At 34.3% G+C, this 16,916-nt stretch overlaps 1 protein-coding gene across 3 annotated transcripts in view; it reads left to right on the top strand.

Moving 5' to 3' along the window:
- Positions 1 to 16,916, top strand: part of Rbp6 (RNA-binding protein 6) — a 701,590-nt gene that overhangs the window by 640,373 nt on the left and 44,301 nt on the right. For all 3 annotated transcript variants that reach the window (XM_018462127.1, XM_018462129.1, XM_018462128.1), the window contains 2 exons: positions 15,918 to 16,000; positions 16,758 to 16,842. In XM_018462127.1, coding sequence (XP_018317629.1) covers positions 15,918 to 16,000; positions 16,758 to 16,842 — 168 coding nt within the window. The remainder of the gene's footprint in view (positions 1 to 15,917; positions 16,001 to 16,757; positions 16,843 to 16,916) is intronic.

Raw genomic sequence — 16,916 nt, 5'->3', positions numbered from 1 at the left:
TTGGTGAAAACTGGAAAGTTTTTCAAGACACTGCTAAGCCGTAATGCCCTGACGATAAAGTCTTGTTCGAAAGAAACGAAGAAGAAACAAGATTCGACACAATGAAAGACAAAGAAAGAGGAAGAAGGAAATACTGTAACTTTATGGTGCTACGAGAATTCGCGCATATTGTAGAAACTTCCGCAAATCGAACGAAAATTCGATCAGTAAATTTGAAGAGTAAAAGAATCAGTCTTTGTAAGGTACGAGAAAAAAAATATTTTCAAGTCGCTATGTTTTTCTGTACCCGATTCGCTTTTTTTGACATACACTGAGAAAAAGATGCCTAAAAATATATTTGTGAGAAATATATTTATTTCACTGAAATAAATATTTAAATACGGGCGAAGTAAAATTTTATTCCTAGCAAATAAGCCATCTATTTTATTTTTTTAAAATTAATGAGATATATTTCATAGAAATGAAATATATTTCACAGAAATAAGATATATTTCACAGAAATATATATTTCGTCATCACAATCAAATTTCGTAAAACATTGCTTCGCAATACTTCGACATTTTTCTCTCAGTATACAAGGCAGATATAAATAATACTATTTACTCATTAAATAAAATTAATTTTCTAAATTAATATAATATTAATATACTTTTGCGGTAAAAAAAAAAACGCTAAAATATTGAAAACTTTTAAGAGAATGAAAGGCTTTAAAGAGAACTAGATTGAACAGCATATATTATCTCAAAATTAAGAATTAAATTTTCAAGTAGAAAACGAGCTAATAAGAACAACAAGTTGATTAATAACATTATTACAGTTTCGGTTCTCATTTTGAGCCTTCATCAGTGTATTACTGACAATTCACAAAATTAACAATATCTGTAAACTGTTGATCTTCATACTTAAAGCCATGCTTATATCCATAACTCATAGGAATGTTTGAAAAAGAAGGTCGAAATATCCAAAGATAAAACTAATACAACATCTCAGTATTTGGTAAAATACTTGAACTGTTAGTTAAAGTTAAATTCTAAATTAATGTGTAAACTGATAAACGCAACTATTAATTTAAACAATCGTAATCAATAAATTAAAAACGTACATTAAATTGTCATAATAATGGAATATATAGCTATGGTATAATGATAAGCACGAAGAGTTTATTACGAGTTATATAATTTTATTACATACGATCAACCTGTGTCGATTCTTTATTGGCTCGTTTTTCACTTGATATAGATTTATTTCTTCCAAACCTGTATCTGATTAATTTATATTAAATTTTCAAATTCTCTCTGGAATTATTTACGATCTAAATTTCAATTGGCACAATATATATATATATATATAGTATCGAAATCTATATTTCTGAAATAATCTCGATTTTGAGAAGCATTATCTTATTTTGATTATTGTATTTTCGTAATCTATATCATTATTAAAAGCGAAAAGAGAAAACTAATTTGTTCACTTTGTAAAGAATCATGGAGAACGGAAGTTATAATTTTCCATATTTTACGAGTGATTTCTCACATTTATGCTGTCCTATTGAGATGTCTTTGAAGAAGCATCTAGCGGGTTTTTATTGCAGAATGACCGTTCGAATCTAAAATTTATTGAGTATAAACCTGATGTCCTATGTCATGTTGCAGAGATTTCAAGAAGATAGCGAAAAGACAAAATACAGCTCTATATACATCTTCAAAATCGCGTTGCGCCACTGTCTCCTTTCCGGACCATCATCCCTTTCTTCCTCTATCGCCCTCTTCCACTTGCGTCGACTTATGACGGCGTTACCAACGTCAGGAAATGGCTCGAACTTTCTAATGTAAAATGCAAGGCGCCATATTACCGGGTAAGACCACAGCTATTCACATCTCTTCCTTTCTTATGCTTTCTTTCTTTCTTTCTCGCGTTTTCCTTCAACCCTATACGATAAAACTTCGACTGTAAATCAAAGCCTGCAGGCTTTGATATATTCTTAGATATTTTATTATTTCATAATAAAACTTTGCGTAGTTTCGATACGGAAGGAAATGGGGAGGGTAAAACATAACGACGTAGCGGAGGCTTTACGATCTTACAAATCTGACGGAGAGATACTCCGTCGATTTTTGTCCCTATTCAGTTCCTTTATAGGCACCGTCTTTCACATTGGAAAAGCGAAAAAGTTCGATAAAACGTTCCTCGTTGGATTTTCATATGGTAGACTAGATCAAGTTTGTATGTACGTCGAGACATTATAGCGAGAGAGACTTCAAAACATTTCAAAAATAATTCTTTTGACTATAGAGAAATAGAATTATTAATACTTATAAGGAAAAATTATGAAAAACGTGGAACATTTGAGCAAAATAAACTAAATGAATTACTGGTATATCACGGTATAATGGTAGAATTGTCATTTTAAAAAATATCAACTCTTCTTATATTAAGAAAATGTGAAATTAGATATTATATATGTGCTGACTTTAATCTTAATTTCCTGATTTGTTGGAAGTCATAAAATTTTAATCTTTCCGAAGTAAACATTGTAAAAATTTAGAAAAAAGTATTAAAAATATGAGATAGTTTATATTTTTCAATATTATGAACTACAGAGGTGTATATTTTATTTTTTCTCTTCATATATATATATATTTGGATTATTATATTATTGTAATTATTTAATAAGTCTTTTTCAAAATAGGACGTAATTAATCAATTATTCTAATTTTCAATGATACAAAGTGTTAAATAATTTGCATGATAATAATCAAAATTTGCTACTAATAAGCAACTTGTTACTATCAACTAATTGTTATAGAATACATATATATAATACCACACGCATACATCATATATATGTGCATATATGTATATATATATATATGTATAATATTACACGTACACTTATATATCTGTACATATTCGTCGACGACGCGCCTACAAATTCGCATGTGGATCAATGTGAGAGATAGTAATTGCAGCGCAAACATTTTCCTAGGCGCTGATTGCGAGACTCATTATTTCAGCGAGGCTACGAATTGAGAATCGCGCTCGACATTCGACGACTCGAAGATGCCGCCGACGACCCATTCCACCAGCGTTGATTAAGGCGAGGGGATGCCCTCATTATTGCTCATAATCAAGACGCTACAATAAGGAGAGGCTACCGAGCGGGAGGATGTTCTCGCTCTGCCACGACAGCATCCGCATCCCATTTCTCATTTGCCAGACTCGATCCTTTTATGGCAACTGTACTCGCTTCCACGCAGAGCTTGCCGCCTAAGAGATGAATACAAAAATAAGCGGGACGTCCTATGATTAAGGATTCGGCGATTTCATTCGTAAAACTTGCTCCTTCATTTCCGTTCGACTGTATTGAACTCGAAAATACAACGTATTTGCGAAAGCATCGTCAGAATTCCGCACCAAAATTTCACGTTTATTTCATATTCACAAAATATCTGTATTCAGTTCGCATACGTGCTGATTCATTTATCCGTACTGCTCTAATGAAATTTACATTCTGTTTCCAGCGTTTAGCTAGGTACCACCGTATCAAATTTAAAAAAAAAATGATAGAATTATCGAAAACTAGCAAATGTCTGTTATATATTTCCTTTAAATATGTCTGAGTATATCAAAATAACTCCGACAGATTGCAAAATTTGCATTTGTATCTTTAACCTTTCGTGGTCACCAGGGGTCCATGGGACCCCCAAAAAAGTTTGAAGCTTTATATCTCTAAAAATGTTATATTCTTATACTAAATAAATGCTCGTTTATACAATAATTTCACATTTCTTTATTTACAAAAATGGTCTTCTTTATTCTTCAGAATAGCTTTCTTGGAACGCGGACTATTGCATTATTTTTTTCTAAAAGTGTCATATCTTTAGAATATAGCTATAAATTTTTATCAAAAATATTAAAAATTAAAAAGTTATAATTTTTTTCTAGTAAAAAAGTGCATTTTCCAAGAACTTTTATAAGTTGTGATTTCTTTTTAATATATTAAAATTAAAATCTTTAAAAAGCCACTCCATTTTCATGTTCTACAATGTTTAACACGTTGAATGCCACGCTGATATTACATGACTTACTCAAGGCGCCAATATGAATCTGCTATCATGCGATACATATTGTGTTAAAATTTAGAAATATTGATATTTATTCGAATTATGTGTCTATTGATCTTGATATATCGCCGGTCATCGATGCCCCCCCACGGCGCTATCGACAAACTGAGTGCCGGTCACTAGTGATTCTCATGGCATTCAACGTGTAACGTGTTAAAATACGTTAGCAATTTTTATGATTTTAAAGAACAAAAACTTTAATACGGCAATCAATTAAAAGTGTTGAGGTTAATTTGCCCCCTGTGTGATTAACATTAAGTTCTCAGGAGATGTGACCACAAAGGATCAACAATGTTATTCAATTCTCTGGCGATAAAAGTGAAAAAATTTAGATTATAACAAATTAACACTAAAATAGTGAAAATGCTCTTTAAGAATTTTTAAATTTTCTAAAATGTATATTTTTACCTCGATTTTTACTAAGTTTTTTAATATGTAAAACGGGAAACAATTTAACTATTTGTTCGTCAATAATCTTAAAAATATTTAATAAATGAATACTTAGCATTTGTTCTATTCTTTCAGCGATAATCTGCAATCTAAAATGGTTATAGTGTAAAATATTTCATCTTTTTTTATCAGAAAATCAATGGAACAATACCGTTGATGAAAAGATAAAAATAAATTAATAAATTTTTGCTTCATATGTGAAATTCTATATTTTCATTATAAAAATTTATTTATGAAATTATATAGAATTTTACATATAAAACAAAATACTCATATATATATATATATATTTTGTACATATTTCAAGATTGTATTACGAAAGTTTTTATGATGAGTGGCGAACATATCTTTAACATCCTCGAAATATTGTCGAAGGCAGTAAGCGAGATGCTATTACGTAACAAACTGTATGAGGGTGCGTTTCGCGTCGCTGGCATTTCTTAGCGAAGGAAGGTGATAACAAATCGTACAATTTTCGCAGGAAGGAACCCGTAGTGTGGCTTACATACGAAATGGTGCTCTATTTTCCTTTCTAGGCACCTGACAAATACTATATGTAGGTGGAGCTTTTCGGGTGCGACCTGGATACGTAAGAGAAAGTACGGAAAAGATGCAGAAAAGCGGAACGGTGAAAGGGCGAAGAGATTCCCTCTTTTCGTCCTTTGCTCGTTCCTGCCAAATGAAGTCCGAGAATAGCAAGTTCTGTCGAATGATGGTGTCCCTAATAGAGAGGGATTCCGTTCAATTATGTCTTATAGAGCCATCCTGACTGCAATTTGCCGCGATTTTCAATGGCCAATAAGATTGTCTAAGAAAGAGGTAGAGGTAAAACAAAGATAAAAGGTAAAAATGAGTTAGATGGAATGATCGAAATTTGTATGGACCATTTAACCGACCCTGGGTGTGTTAAATTTCAACGGGGAAATTGTAGAGGGTAGATTATGGAGTTTTGCAGATACGAATCATGCGGTTACAACAATATTATCAACGAACCAGGAGATTATGTACTATCGAAATTATTATCTCTACCATATGAACCGGCTTATTAATACTTATTTGTTAGTCACAGCATTATCAGATCAGTTATTACATTTCTTCTATTATAATTCCTATTGTTGTAAAATTATGACTATTTAATTATCCAAGCATGAAATTTTTATTAACGGTAGTGTTTTTAAATTTGAAAATAATACACGGAAAGAATTTTTAATTTTACGGAAATCCGCGAATTCTTTTAATCATTTGGTTTGATCATCAATGAAGAAATATCAGAATTTCATGGTTAAAAGAACGTATCCATAAGTCACAATCCAGCTTGGAAACACAGTTTCGTCTAATCTTCTTGCATCTTACTTCACTCCTTTAGTTTCTTTGCCTTTCTCTCTCGCACGCGCGCGCGCACACACATTCTCAATCCCTCATCCTCTCTTCCTCTGCTTCTTGACGACTTAAGCACCTCAATTTGGTACGTTCGCTTAATCCCCTTCCCGAAGGACTCGAAGGGGGATAACAAAGTAAGGGAAGATGGCGGGAAGATAGAACGAGCCCGACGTCTGACGCCAGCACAGCTGCGTGCTAAGCAAAATGCGAGATGTGGTAAAGTGCAGTTTGCAGTTCCGTTCGTCCCCGATGAAGCCTGTCAGCCGACAGTGGCAAAAAGCGGTTGACTTGCATCTAAGAAACTTACATCTAATTAACAGTGATTAATTAACGTGTCACGCGTTTCCGCCATCGCTTTGTTCAGCAAGATACCACTGTGACATCCTTTCCGAATGTCAGATATTATTGTACTTTACGTCCCTCACGTAATCAGTTCACCGTCGATGACGTCGTAAAATTTCTTTTTGTCCTAACGTGATTAGATTGAAGAAGATTAAAAGCAAAAGTCATGTAACAGTGGATTTACTGAAATCTTTATAAGAATAAAATTAAAAACGTATTTCTTTTTTATTCTTATTCACATTCGATTAGACACTCTAAGATAATTATTTTTTTTAGATTTTTATTATTATTTTTAAGTCCTTTTTCATTCTATATTACTTGCGAAATTTGATCAATTAAGCATGTACTATTTAATATTTATTTACGATGCATAATCCTGAATATTGAATTATATATTAAATTAGTTGCGATAAAGTGGAAATAATTTTTCATGCTATGCAACAAAATACATGTGCATAGTCGAAATTACTACATCAGCATGTAGTAAATGCAGACGAAGCATCTCTCCCATGTCTTTTTACTCCGACAATCTACGGTTATATAGGCACTCATTCGCGACATCTCCGAAAATTTATAGCGGCATAACTCCACGAGGGACGACCGCACAAACGCGAGACAAAAACGGATTTCGAGTGTTTTGTTTGGCGTGCAGGTTTGTAATCTATACGCCCAGTTGTCTGTCATCATTCACACTCACGTACGTTTATGTATTGACTCTGGCAGATTCTTAACAGCATCATTGTTGCATCTAACGGCGATATAAATTATAAATGCACTTCAATGAATTGTATATTTGTGTATGAAGAATTAGCTTTGTCGATATGAACAAAGAATTCATAAGCTTCGTAATATTTTCAAAAATATATATTGTATTTTGATGAGTTTGAAATTAAGATGTATTATATCTCTTTAAATCAAAAAGTAAAAATTTAAACCAAACCTAATCTCTCTCTCTCTCTCTCTCTCTTTTTCTTATACTTTTTGTATAATAATGAAGAAATTTAAAAGATCGTAGTGAATTTCTTGTGCTTTAGATATGTAAATTAATATTGAAATATTGTTCTTTAATTAATTTCAAACGGTATACTCCAAATAAAGAAAATAAAAAAAATACTTAATTACGAAAATAATGTTGGTAAAACGATTTTATATATTTTTATAAAAATTAGATTGTCTTTATAAATTCGCCATGAAATTTTCGACTCGGAAGAAATATTCCATATTAGTGTATTTTATATATTGTACATAAGAATATCTCATTATATATAAGAACATATAGAACATCTGCATATAGAACATCTCAAAATATGTACTTCTAATACATGCTCGTATTCCCCTAACGTAGGATGTCACATGAAATGTGTGATAATACCTGTCTGTGAATAATTCAGGGATTAGTAACGACGAATACCCAGGTGGTTCAAACGCGGCAGGACTGTAGCGCTGATCGATGTCAAGGAGTAACGGATCGGTGTAGCTATATATGAGTTTTAGGGCAACTATTAGAAAGTGATGGCTTGCCAAGAGAGTTCGGACGCCTCAGAACCGCAGCTTCGTGGTTGGCACGGTAAATCAACAAGTTGATATCCGTTACTCAGCCCAACTGAGACCACACCAGAGAGTGAGAAGGGCAGAATGATGTAAAGACAGAGGCAATGGGAAGAGAAACATAGAGAAAAAGGGAGAGAGAAAGAGAGAGAATAGAAAGGAGAAAGGGAAGAGGTAGAGAGTCTAAAATGTAGATAATGATTACCAAATGACAAAATCTTCAAAGTGCATAATCTAGTACATAAACCTGCTCAATATTCCCAACACGTTAACTCTCAAGACGCTCTCGGTGGCATAAGACGCGATTTTCCACAGTCGAGAGTGTATCTCCGAAATATAAATATATAACTTAGAACCGCGCATAACGTCGAAAAAGCGTTATCCTTTGGGAGCAAACTTACTCTGGCAAATTTCAGTAGCAGCTTGGAATTGTTAATAAACTTGGAGACATTGATACCTCGTGGGGTTTCTATGAGATGCGGTGAAATATTTTAAATTATATAGACTATGTCTATATCGCGAGAGAGAGAGAGAGAGAGAGAGAGAAAATCTGTATTTAAAAGATTTTATTTATTTTTTAAATTGTTTATATTGAGATCGAAATGTCAAAATCTTCATAATTTTAAAATACGCAATAAGACTGATAAGAAAAAAAAAACAGTTTTTAGGTAATAAATATAATTAACTTTTAGAAAACAAGGATTTATTTTTAAAATCTTATAGCTTTTTCTTGAGTAAGATCTGTTATAATTCATTATTTCATTATATTTCTTGCTTTAAAATATAACACTATTTTAGCGCCACGTAAAGATTAATAATTTAATAACAATAATAACAATGCAATTTTTAATCATACATTACTTAATGTGTGTGACGATAGATTTTTTCATTAATATATTCACATGAGAAATATTTAAGACGTTAAAAGTTTTTAACTTTATGGTTATGAGATAATTAAAATAACAATTGTCGAGATTTCTTCAAAATCTATATATTTATTCCGAGCTATTATTATTTCCGAGCTATTATTATTTCCGATATATTATTTCCGAGCTTGCGCTTTAAAAAAAATTAAAAAACGAATTTTATCTCTATAGCAATTTGCATCGCAGCAAGTCAGCCACAGCATTTGCAATGTGACTTTTAGAACAGCGGAGTTATGTCAGCCTTATATGTCCCTCATCCAAGAGTCATTACGTATTAAAACGTGTGAGAAACGGAAAGATGGCAGATATTTAGAGCTTGTCATAGGAACTTTAGAAACCGTTACCGATATCGCGGTCGATGAGAGAGTCTATAGACCGCGTTCGTACGCAATAACATATTAATCGGTTATGGGCGGCTACATCCGTGGAGACCATAACGAAAGCTCAGTAACTCGAGTGTACGATCAGCAGTAACGTGCCGCGGACCTTTATTGGCCACTAACTTCCTGTCCGGAACAGGTATGGGCCGACCAGCAATAATCGTTACTACTGACCGCCCCTCTCCTTCAGGAAACGACTTAAAAGTCTGTCGTACTCGACGACGGTCAAAGGCATCCGGTCGTCGTTCGTTACTCCCGTTTTATCGTTTTATCAACTCTATATTGAACTAAATTAACTGAATTAGGAATTGAGAGCATTATAATGAGATTATTATACAGTTGCAAGCGGAATAAACAGGTCAGAATAAACGAGTTATTTATGCACTGTTTGCGATGCGTATGAAATTCTATGAAAAGTATGATGATATTTGATATTTGATTTATGTCTACTATATTACTTGATAGCGATATTTTCTACATTCATTACGTGATGCAATTTTCTTTAGAATTATCTGATAATATTATTTGCAATAATCACAAAGCCTTATGTTCTCTGAACAAATTATTATATATACGTAAATATATTTGATATTACATAAATATATATAATACAACCGTCTTAAATATACATAATCTGTGTAAAAGATTCTCTTTTATTTACAAAAACGACATAACTCAAAACTCTTATAATTTTTTACGTCATTCTTATAGAAAATATTATAATCTCTTTAAAACCTTAAAAACGATACAAGTGCTATTTGGCGAATGAAATGTGAAGTTAAATTAATTTACTTTTGATAGAGTAATTTTTACTTAACTCGTTTAAGGTAATAATTCAAAAGCTACATCTTTTAAGTCATTTTTTAAGTAAAGGAATGATGTGATTTGTTTCTCTACATGAATCTGTATCAGGGAAGTGATAGAGAAAACAAGTTTGAGATTGATTATTGCACTAAGAAACTGGAAAGGTACTGATATCTCCACGTTAAAGGAAAAGTCAATCGGCCGATAAAGCGAACTGTGGCAATCGCAATGTGCAATCGCGACTTGTGGGAGACGAATCGTATGAGAAATCGCGCTTCGAGAACCGGGACGGTTTATCTGGCCGTGTCGATCGCTGTTTCGGAAACTTAGATTATAGTCGTTTCGATAGAAGGCGATTAGGTTCACGGTACGTTGGGGTGCAAATTGGTTCTCGGGTGGTTTGCTTGATTTATTGCCATTTCAATCGACAGCCGGATAGCCGCGTAATATACGCTTAATTACACAGTAAGACGCTAGTTGATCGTCGGGCGTCTTTGTTGCTACGAGCTTAACATCGGTATCGATATCAAGGAGATAAAGCACGGTATACAATATTGCTGATGTTACGGAGGTGCTTGAACGATTGATTACGCACGTAAATCCTATGCCTGAGGAACTTTCATGACAGAATTATTAAATGATACGAAGGAACACCTATAATCGTCTTTATTACTTTGAAAGTTAGGCTATTATCACCTCAAAGAGAGGAGTGATTAAGGTCATGGCAAGATGAGAAGTTCGAAATTAATTTCAGCACCTGTACTCCGCCATCTTGACACCCTAACTGGTGATTGTGTTGTACATATTGAAATGCCTAATCGATAATCGGGTATAATGATACATGTTTAATAACGATAGCCTTCGATGGAATTGGAAGCCCGCGCGTGGCTAATTAGTGGTTCAGAATAGAACATAAGTAAATGAGAGATATGATATGTATTTAGTTGCGGATTAATTATTATCAATATTATATGAAAAATTATAACTGTCAGTCTACCAGTATCATGTTATTTTTATTCAATTATGGATGAATAAATTGTTCTCTACAAGATGGGTCTACTTGACAACGTGGTAATTATGTCGTCGAACATTACGTTAAATAAAAGAAAATTAATAACGAAGTTTTGTTGTTTAATCTCAACATAAAATGACTTTCTTTACAATGTTAGAACTACGTTAAAAGAACCGTTATGGGTACCGTCGATGTCGCTGCCGTCGATGTCGCTCGTAAAATAAGTCATCAAAGTTTGACGACATTAAAAATAGAATAACCCCCGTAATATTAATAATTATTGAATATATTTGAGAAGAATACTATTATATGATCGATAATAACTGTACGACTCTGACGTTACTAGATTCTGACGTGAAGGATAACTACATTAAATTTACATACTATTTTTGTCAAGAATGTTCGACTTGTCAAATTTATCTCATTTATCTGGATGATATTAATAATGAAAGCAATAATATTAATTATTTAGCTTATTATTGGGAAAAATGAAGTTGCAAAAGAATCAATCGCAAGACTGACACTATAGCAGTATATTAAATCTCAACATGAAGCGACTCGTGCCAGTGAAATAACTATTATTGTTATCGGCACTCCTCGTAAAACGAGCCATCAAAATCCAACGACATTAAAAATAAAATAGTCACTATGTTGCTTGCGAGCTCTTTCGGTATCGATCACCGAGATTCCGCGTCGTAAATACATCGCGGGAAACAAACAAAAGTTCGCGGAAGTTTTATGTGCAGTCGAGGGCGAAGGTGGAAAGGGTATGGCCGAAGGAAGATGGAAAGAGCGCGGAGGTCTAACTCCTCGTATCCATTTACAAGTTTTAAATCGTTCCGCCGGCGTGCCTTTTGAAAGAAACCTTTTACCTTTATTCTCAATGCACGATAAAATTCTGAAACGTGTTCGCCGGCCGCCGCGCCGCACGGCTTTTAAACGTTAACACGCGCTCGCTCGGCACAATAGCGGGGTCGCATTATACTCGAGAATCGGAGGGAGAACAAGCGGTATAGGAAGAAACAAGGGGTCGACGGGGGCGGCGGCGAAGGGGTAAAGAAGAGTGCTATGCCGCTAAGTAGAAGGAAGACGATAGTGAGAACAGAGAACTGTTGTTCTCTCCTTCGTGCGCGTTCAATTTCTTTGTGCAAGACGGAGTAGAGTTACATGACAAAAATCTTGTTTCCGTATGATGTTTCCTATTGATGCTCCCGTTTCATCTCATTGTACATACCTATTGTGTAATATGATAAATAAATATCTTTGTGCTGATGTAAGTTCTTCAAATGTAGTGTAATCTCAATTCGTTAGCTCACCAAACACATTTTTTGCTCATGCGGATACCGTGCGGATAATTCGTCAATAATTTTCCATAACAATTTTGAACAATATAGAATAGAAACGTGTCATCCAAAGTTGAATTTTATTAATTGTTCCTATGATTTGTGAAATATACACGTTTTGACAGAGTCTCCTAGACCCTTGATTGGTGAGTTAAGATTAAATATCTTTTTTCTATAATTAACTTTATCGATCAAGTATACTACATTCTTATATTATAGTATCTACTGTATAATAAAATGTACATTTTTACGAAGTTTAAATAATAGTATGTATTTTATTTACATCAGCTATCAATATAGATGCTGTGATATATTATATTAATTACAACAAATCAAATAATAATTTGATATCATTCTACAATACTATCTATAATAATGAGAGGTTCACCAACTTTTTATTTAGGTCCAACATAACACATTTAGATGACCATTCTCTTTGTAATCGGATCGTAAATAATTTTTTTCGCTATGACTTCACGACTTTTACAAAACCATAAAATATTCCGATTTGCATCCTCATAAGAAGGATATGCCATAATTTCGCGACGGAGAAACTGCGACGATAATTCCACACCGTTAAAGGACTTATAGGTCATTTAAAGAGCTCTCAGAGGCCAAAAGGATGGACCACGAGCACAAAATGAAAGATATCTCGAGATGCTTTTTTTATTAAAATGGGCACATCTGGCGATGAAAAATCGGTCAGCTGAGCACGCATTTTTTCCTCGCCTCATTCAACTCTATGAGGCCGACCGATCGACGAAAACGGTTACGTTCTTTTGTACGTTGGCTACGGCACTAAAATGGAGCTTTGCGGGGTGACTGTGGTCGCCCAACCACGATAGATAAATTTCCTTATGAAAATTCGGTCGAGAGAGGAACGTCTCACCACTCACAATTTATTGGGTCTTCCGCGGATCGCTGACTATGCTAGCACATTCATCCTATGTTCCGGTCATCCCTCGTCGTTCTCGACGCTATAAAGGGAGCTTAAAGATAATAGCCTTGAAGCGTTCCACGAGACGTCCTTCGAGACGATTAAAAAGTACAAGATTTTATCTTATTAAAGATATTTTGAAGCTTGTTTATTGAGGAATATAATATCAAAAGTAATATTATTTTCTTCATAATAATTGTCATTTTTTTATTTTCTCTTAAGGATGTTTGGATACAATATTAGCTAAAAATATCAATCAAACAATTAGCCAAAATAAGCTAATATCAGCCAATATCATTCAAAAAATGTTGATGTTTGATACTAACTCATAAATATGTCCTGAAACAACTACAAAAAAATAAAACAAGAAATAATTGAGCTTATAATGGTTTTATACAGCAAAATGTGACTGTATTTTTTTACAGTTTTAGGTCAATAACTTTTAAGCGAATAAGTGGATCCAAATAAACTTTGCATAAATATTTATTATCGTTTGATCAGTATACGTTTAAAATTTGGTTTAATTCTTAATGTTACTTCTTCATCAAATTTGCAAATAGGTATTACAAAACTCAATTTTATATAAGAATGAAGACTAACAAAAAAATTAAATAACATTTAAACCAATAAGAGAATTGTATTCAAATTTTACATACATGTTCAGACGTAATATTGGACGGATTCTCAGACATAGTAATGAACAATCTATGAAATTTTTATTAAAATTTTTGGTAAAGTTTTAAGATGTATCCATCTCCTTAAAGGGAGATTATTTAATCTCTACGCAACGCGGTTGAAAAGACGAACGCTATCGAGGAATGTCAACGGTAGTCGTCGCCGCGCTATGCTCACGGGAAGAGAATCGTCAAAGTAATAGAAGGAGGGGGCTAAGGTAGGGTAGTTAAATGTTACCGGTGTCAGGACATGGCCTTTGTGTTAGGGGAGTGCTTGGGCTCCGTGGAGTTAGCTAGACTGGCAGAGTACTATAAATTACATAAATGAAGTAAGCCCCTTCCGCGCTCAAACGGACGTCTTGCCAAGTTTATAACTTAATCACTCGTGCTATACCCATAGCAAGAGGAGGAGCTTAGGTGGATGAGAGGATACGAGACGGAACGAAACGGTCGAGATGAGAGTGGGTATGCCGTAGACGAATAGCGTAGAAGATGTAAGAGAGAAAGAATCCGGCAGAGAACGATTAATGGTGTCAGCGTTGAATAATTGAATGTGTCACGCACATATTGTCTCAACGTTAGCAAGTTTTCTTCCTAAAGTAACGGCTCCGACCTGATCGTTTTATTTCGCAATTAAACGTACGATATCTATCGTAAACATTATTTCCTCGATCGATTGCACATTCTAATTAAATTCTTACCTCTTAAATAAATTTGAACATTCTAATTTTCTGGATAATCTTCGTCATTTTGTTGTAAAGAATATAAAATATGTTTGTTAGTTTGATATCCTCAAAAATTAATGCACTTAAAATGAGATAAATATATATTCAGAGTATAGTATATTTCGAAAAAAGAGAAAGCGAAGATCTTGAATGTAAAAAGTACGAACAACGCGAACAAATCTATTGTTCCTTTTTCTTCAGTTCTCCCGTTTTCGTCTGCTAAGCTTACTATTTTCTATATAATATATCATTAAACGTCTAAACCTCTTATTCGTCGATATCAATTTTGATAATATTAGAAGAGATAAGTTACGTAAAAATTAATAATCTTTGCAGTCTTTGACCGCACTTTATGCTAACTTCCTCACAGAGCCGGTCTGGAATCGCGGATCGCCAGTTTACATTCCTACCGGTTGACCACCGGATGCATTTAATTACGGTCACCTAACGCAGCTTCGGCAACTGCTTCGGTACGGAAGCACTAAATCGTGGTTATCTTAAGTTGCAACATCGCGCGCTAGATTCGTATAACTCGCTCTTGCCGGATATCTCGAGGCTGAATTACTAGCTAGGAGAGAAGCGCCGCCCGGCACGAGCGCGTGGAAAGGGCAAGATTAAAATCGCCCGGAGAGCAATGCAAAGTTTTTAATAACCCTTGATGCTTGATTAAGTTACGGCTCTCTTCACTGGCTCGCTGTCTCTCCTTCCCCGCTGTTCGTCTTCGGCTGAAATAAATTTCGCGGAGATTTCGCTTACAGACCGCGTTTTCGTGCGGTACGAGGGAAGAAGCGAGACTCGTTTACTCCGTCAGCTAAATTAATGGAAATCCAGGATGGTTTCTTATCCCCGCGAATATGCAGCAAAATCGGAGAGCTCTCGCACGCATCTCTACCACTACCGGTTACTCTAATTCAAAATTACGTAGACGCATTTTTTCTTTTTTTTTATTAATGTGGATTAATTTGATCAAACGCCAAGTATCATTATACTTATAATAAATAACGTAATCCCTCAACTTTATCATCTAACGTGATATAATATGGCATACGATCTATTTTTTATATGAATAATAAATATAATTAAAAATCGTTGCAATTTGTTTTATTAAAACTGCAATATTGGAAAATGTGAGAAATTATAAAATTAAATTTGGAAGAAAAATAATATCAAATCTATATCATATATTGCTACAGTTATTTGCTATTTCAATTTATCATATTAAATATAAAAATGTAATAAACATTTAACAAGAGTCTATGTATTTTCTTTCAGGCTTTGGATTTGTCACGTTTCAAAGCGAGGATGTCGTCGACAAAGTCTGCGAGATCCATTTCCACGAAATTAACAACAAAATGGTGAGTAGCCAGTCTGAAGTCTACTTGTAGAACAAACCCCCTCTTCCAAGGGGTATTCTCCCTTTACTTTATATAACCTCAGAGGTCGCGTCAAAAGGTATTTGCCTTCTGCTCCCCGTCTATAACGTTGAGCAGAATTAATTTTCCGTATAATCGAGAAGGTCTATCTTTGTTATTTATATTTGACACTCATGTGGAATGTACATGCAGGAGAAATCGTAAACGAAAAAGGGAAGAACTGTACACAGTTCCTCTGGTAAGAGAAGTCTTTGTTTACGCTACAACGAAAAGCTCTCTCACGACGGTCAAGTATTTTCTTGATGCCACCTCGTATCAATAATCCTGAAGTAAGCTCGCTGCGCTGATCCAGTCGATATTCTCTTTAACTCCACTCTCTATAGTTAGTTATTTCTTTACGAAATTTTGAACAAAAATCAATCTCAGTACTTTTATCTACCTAATGATTAACAGAAATAGTATAAGCAACAACTGATGATAATAATAATATTTTTAATTTCTTTTTTAACTTCTTGTCGAGAATGGTTCATACATTATCTCCCATACAGCATAGAAGCTTGTATTGTTGCTGCATTGTAATGTTGCTGTAATATTGCTGGAGTGATTTGTGCTGTATGGGTTGCTACAACGATGCACAATCAAGATTTCGACAGTTCTAATAGATGATTGTGAAATGTGCGACCGGATTGTCTTTCTTACTCGTTCTTCTTTCTTTATCTGCTCTATCTAAAATTTCAAGGTCGAATGCAAGAAGGCACAGCCAAAGGAAGTGATGCTTCCAGCGAATCTGGCGAAGACGCGAGCGGCCAGCAGAGGCGCATACGGTGAGTTGGTGATGGTCGCGACACCCACCCCCACCACCTATCGCTACGCGCCGTATCCCTTGCCGACGGCGGCC

The sequence above is a fragment of the Mycetomoellerius zeteki genome, unplaced genomic scaffold (assembly GCF_001594055.1).
Source record: "Mycetomoellerius zeteki isolate Tzet28-1 unplaced genomic scaffold, Tzet1.0 scaffold135, whole genome shotgun sequence".
NCBI classification, from domain to species: Eukaryota; Metazoa; Arthropoda; class Insecta; order Hymenoptera; family Formicidae; genus Mycetomoellerius; species Mycetomoellerius zeteki.
This window is presented reverse-complemented; position numbering and strand designations above follow the sequence as displayed.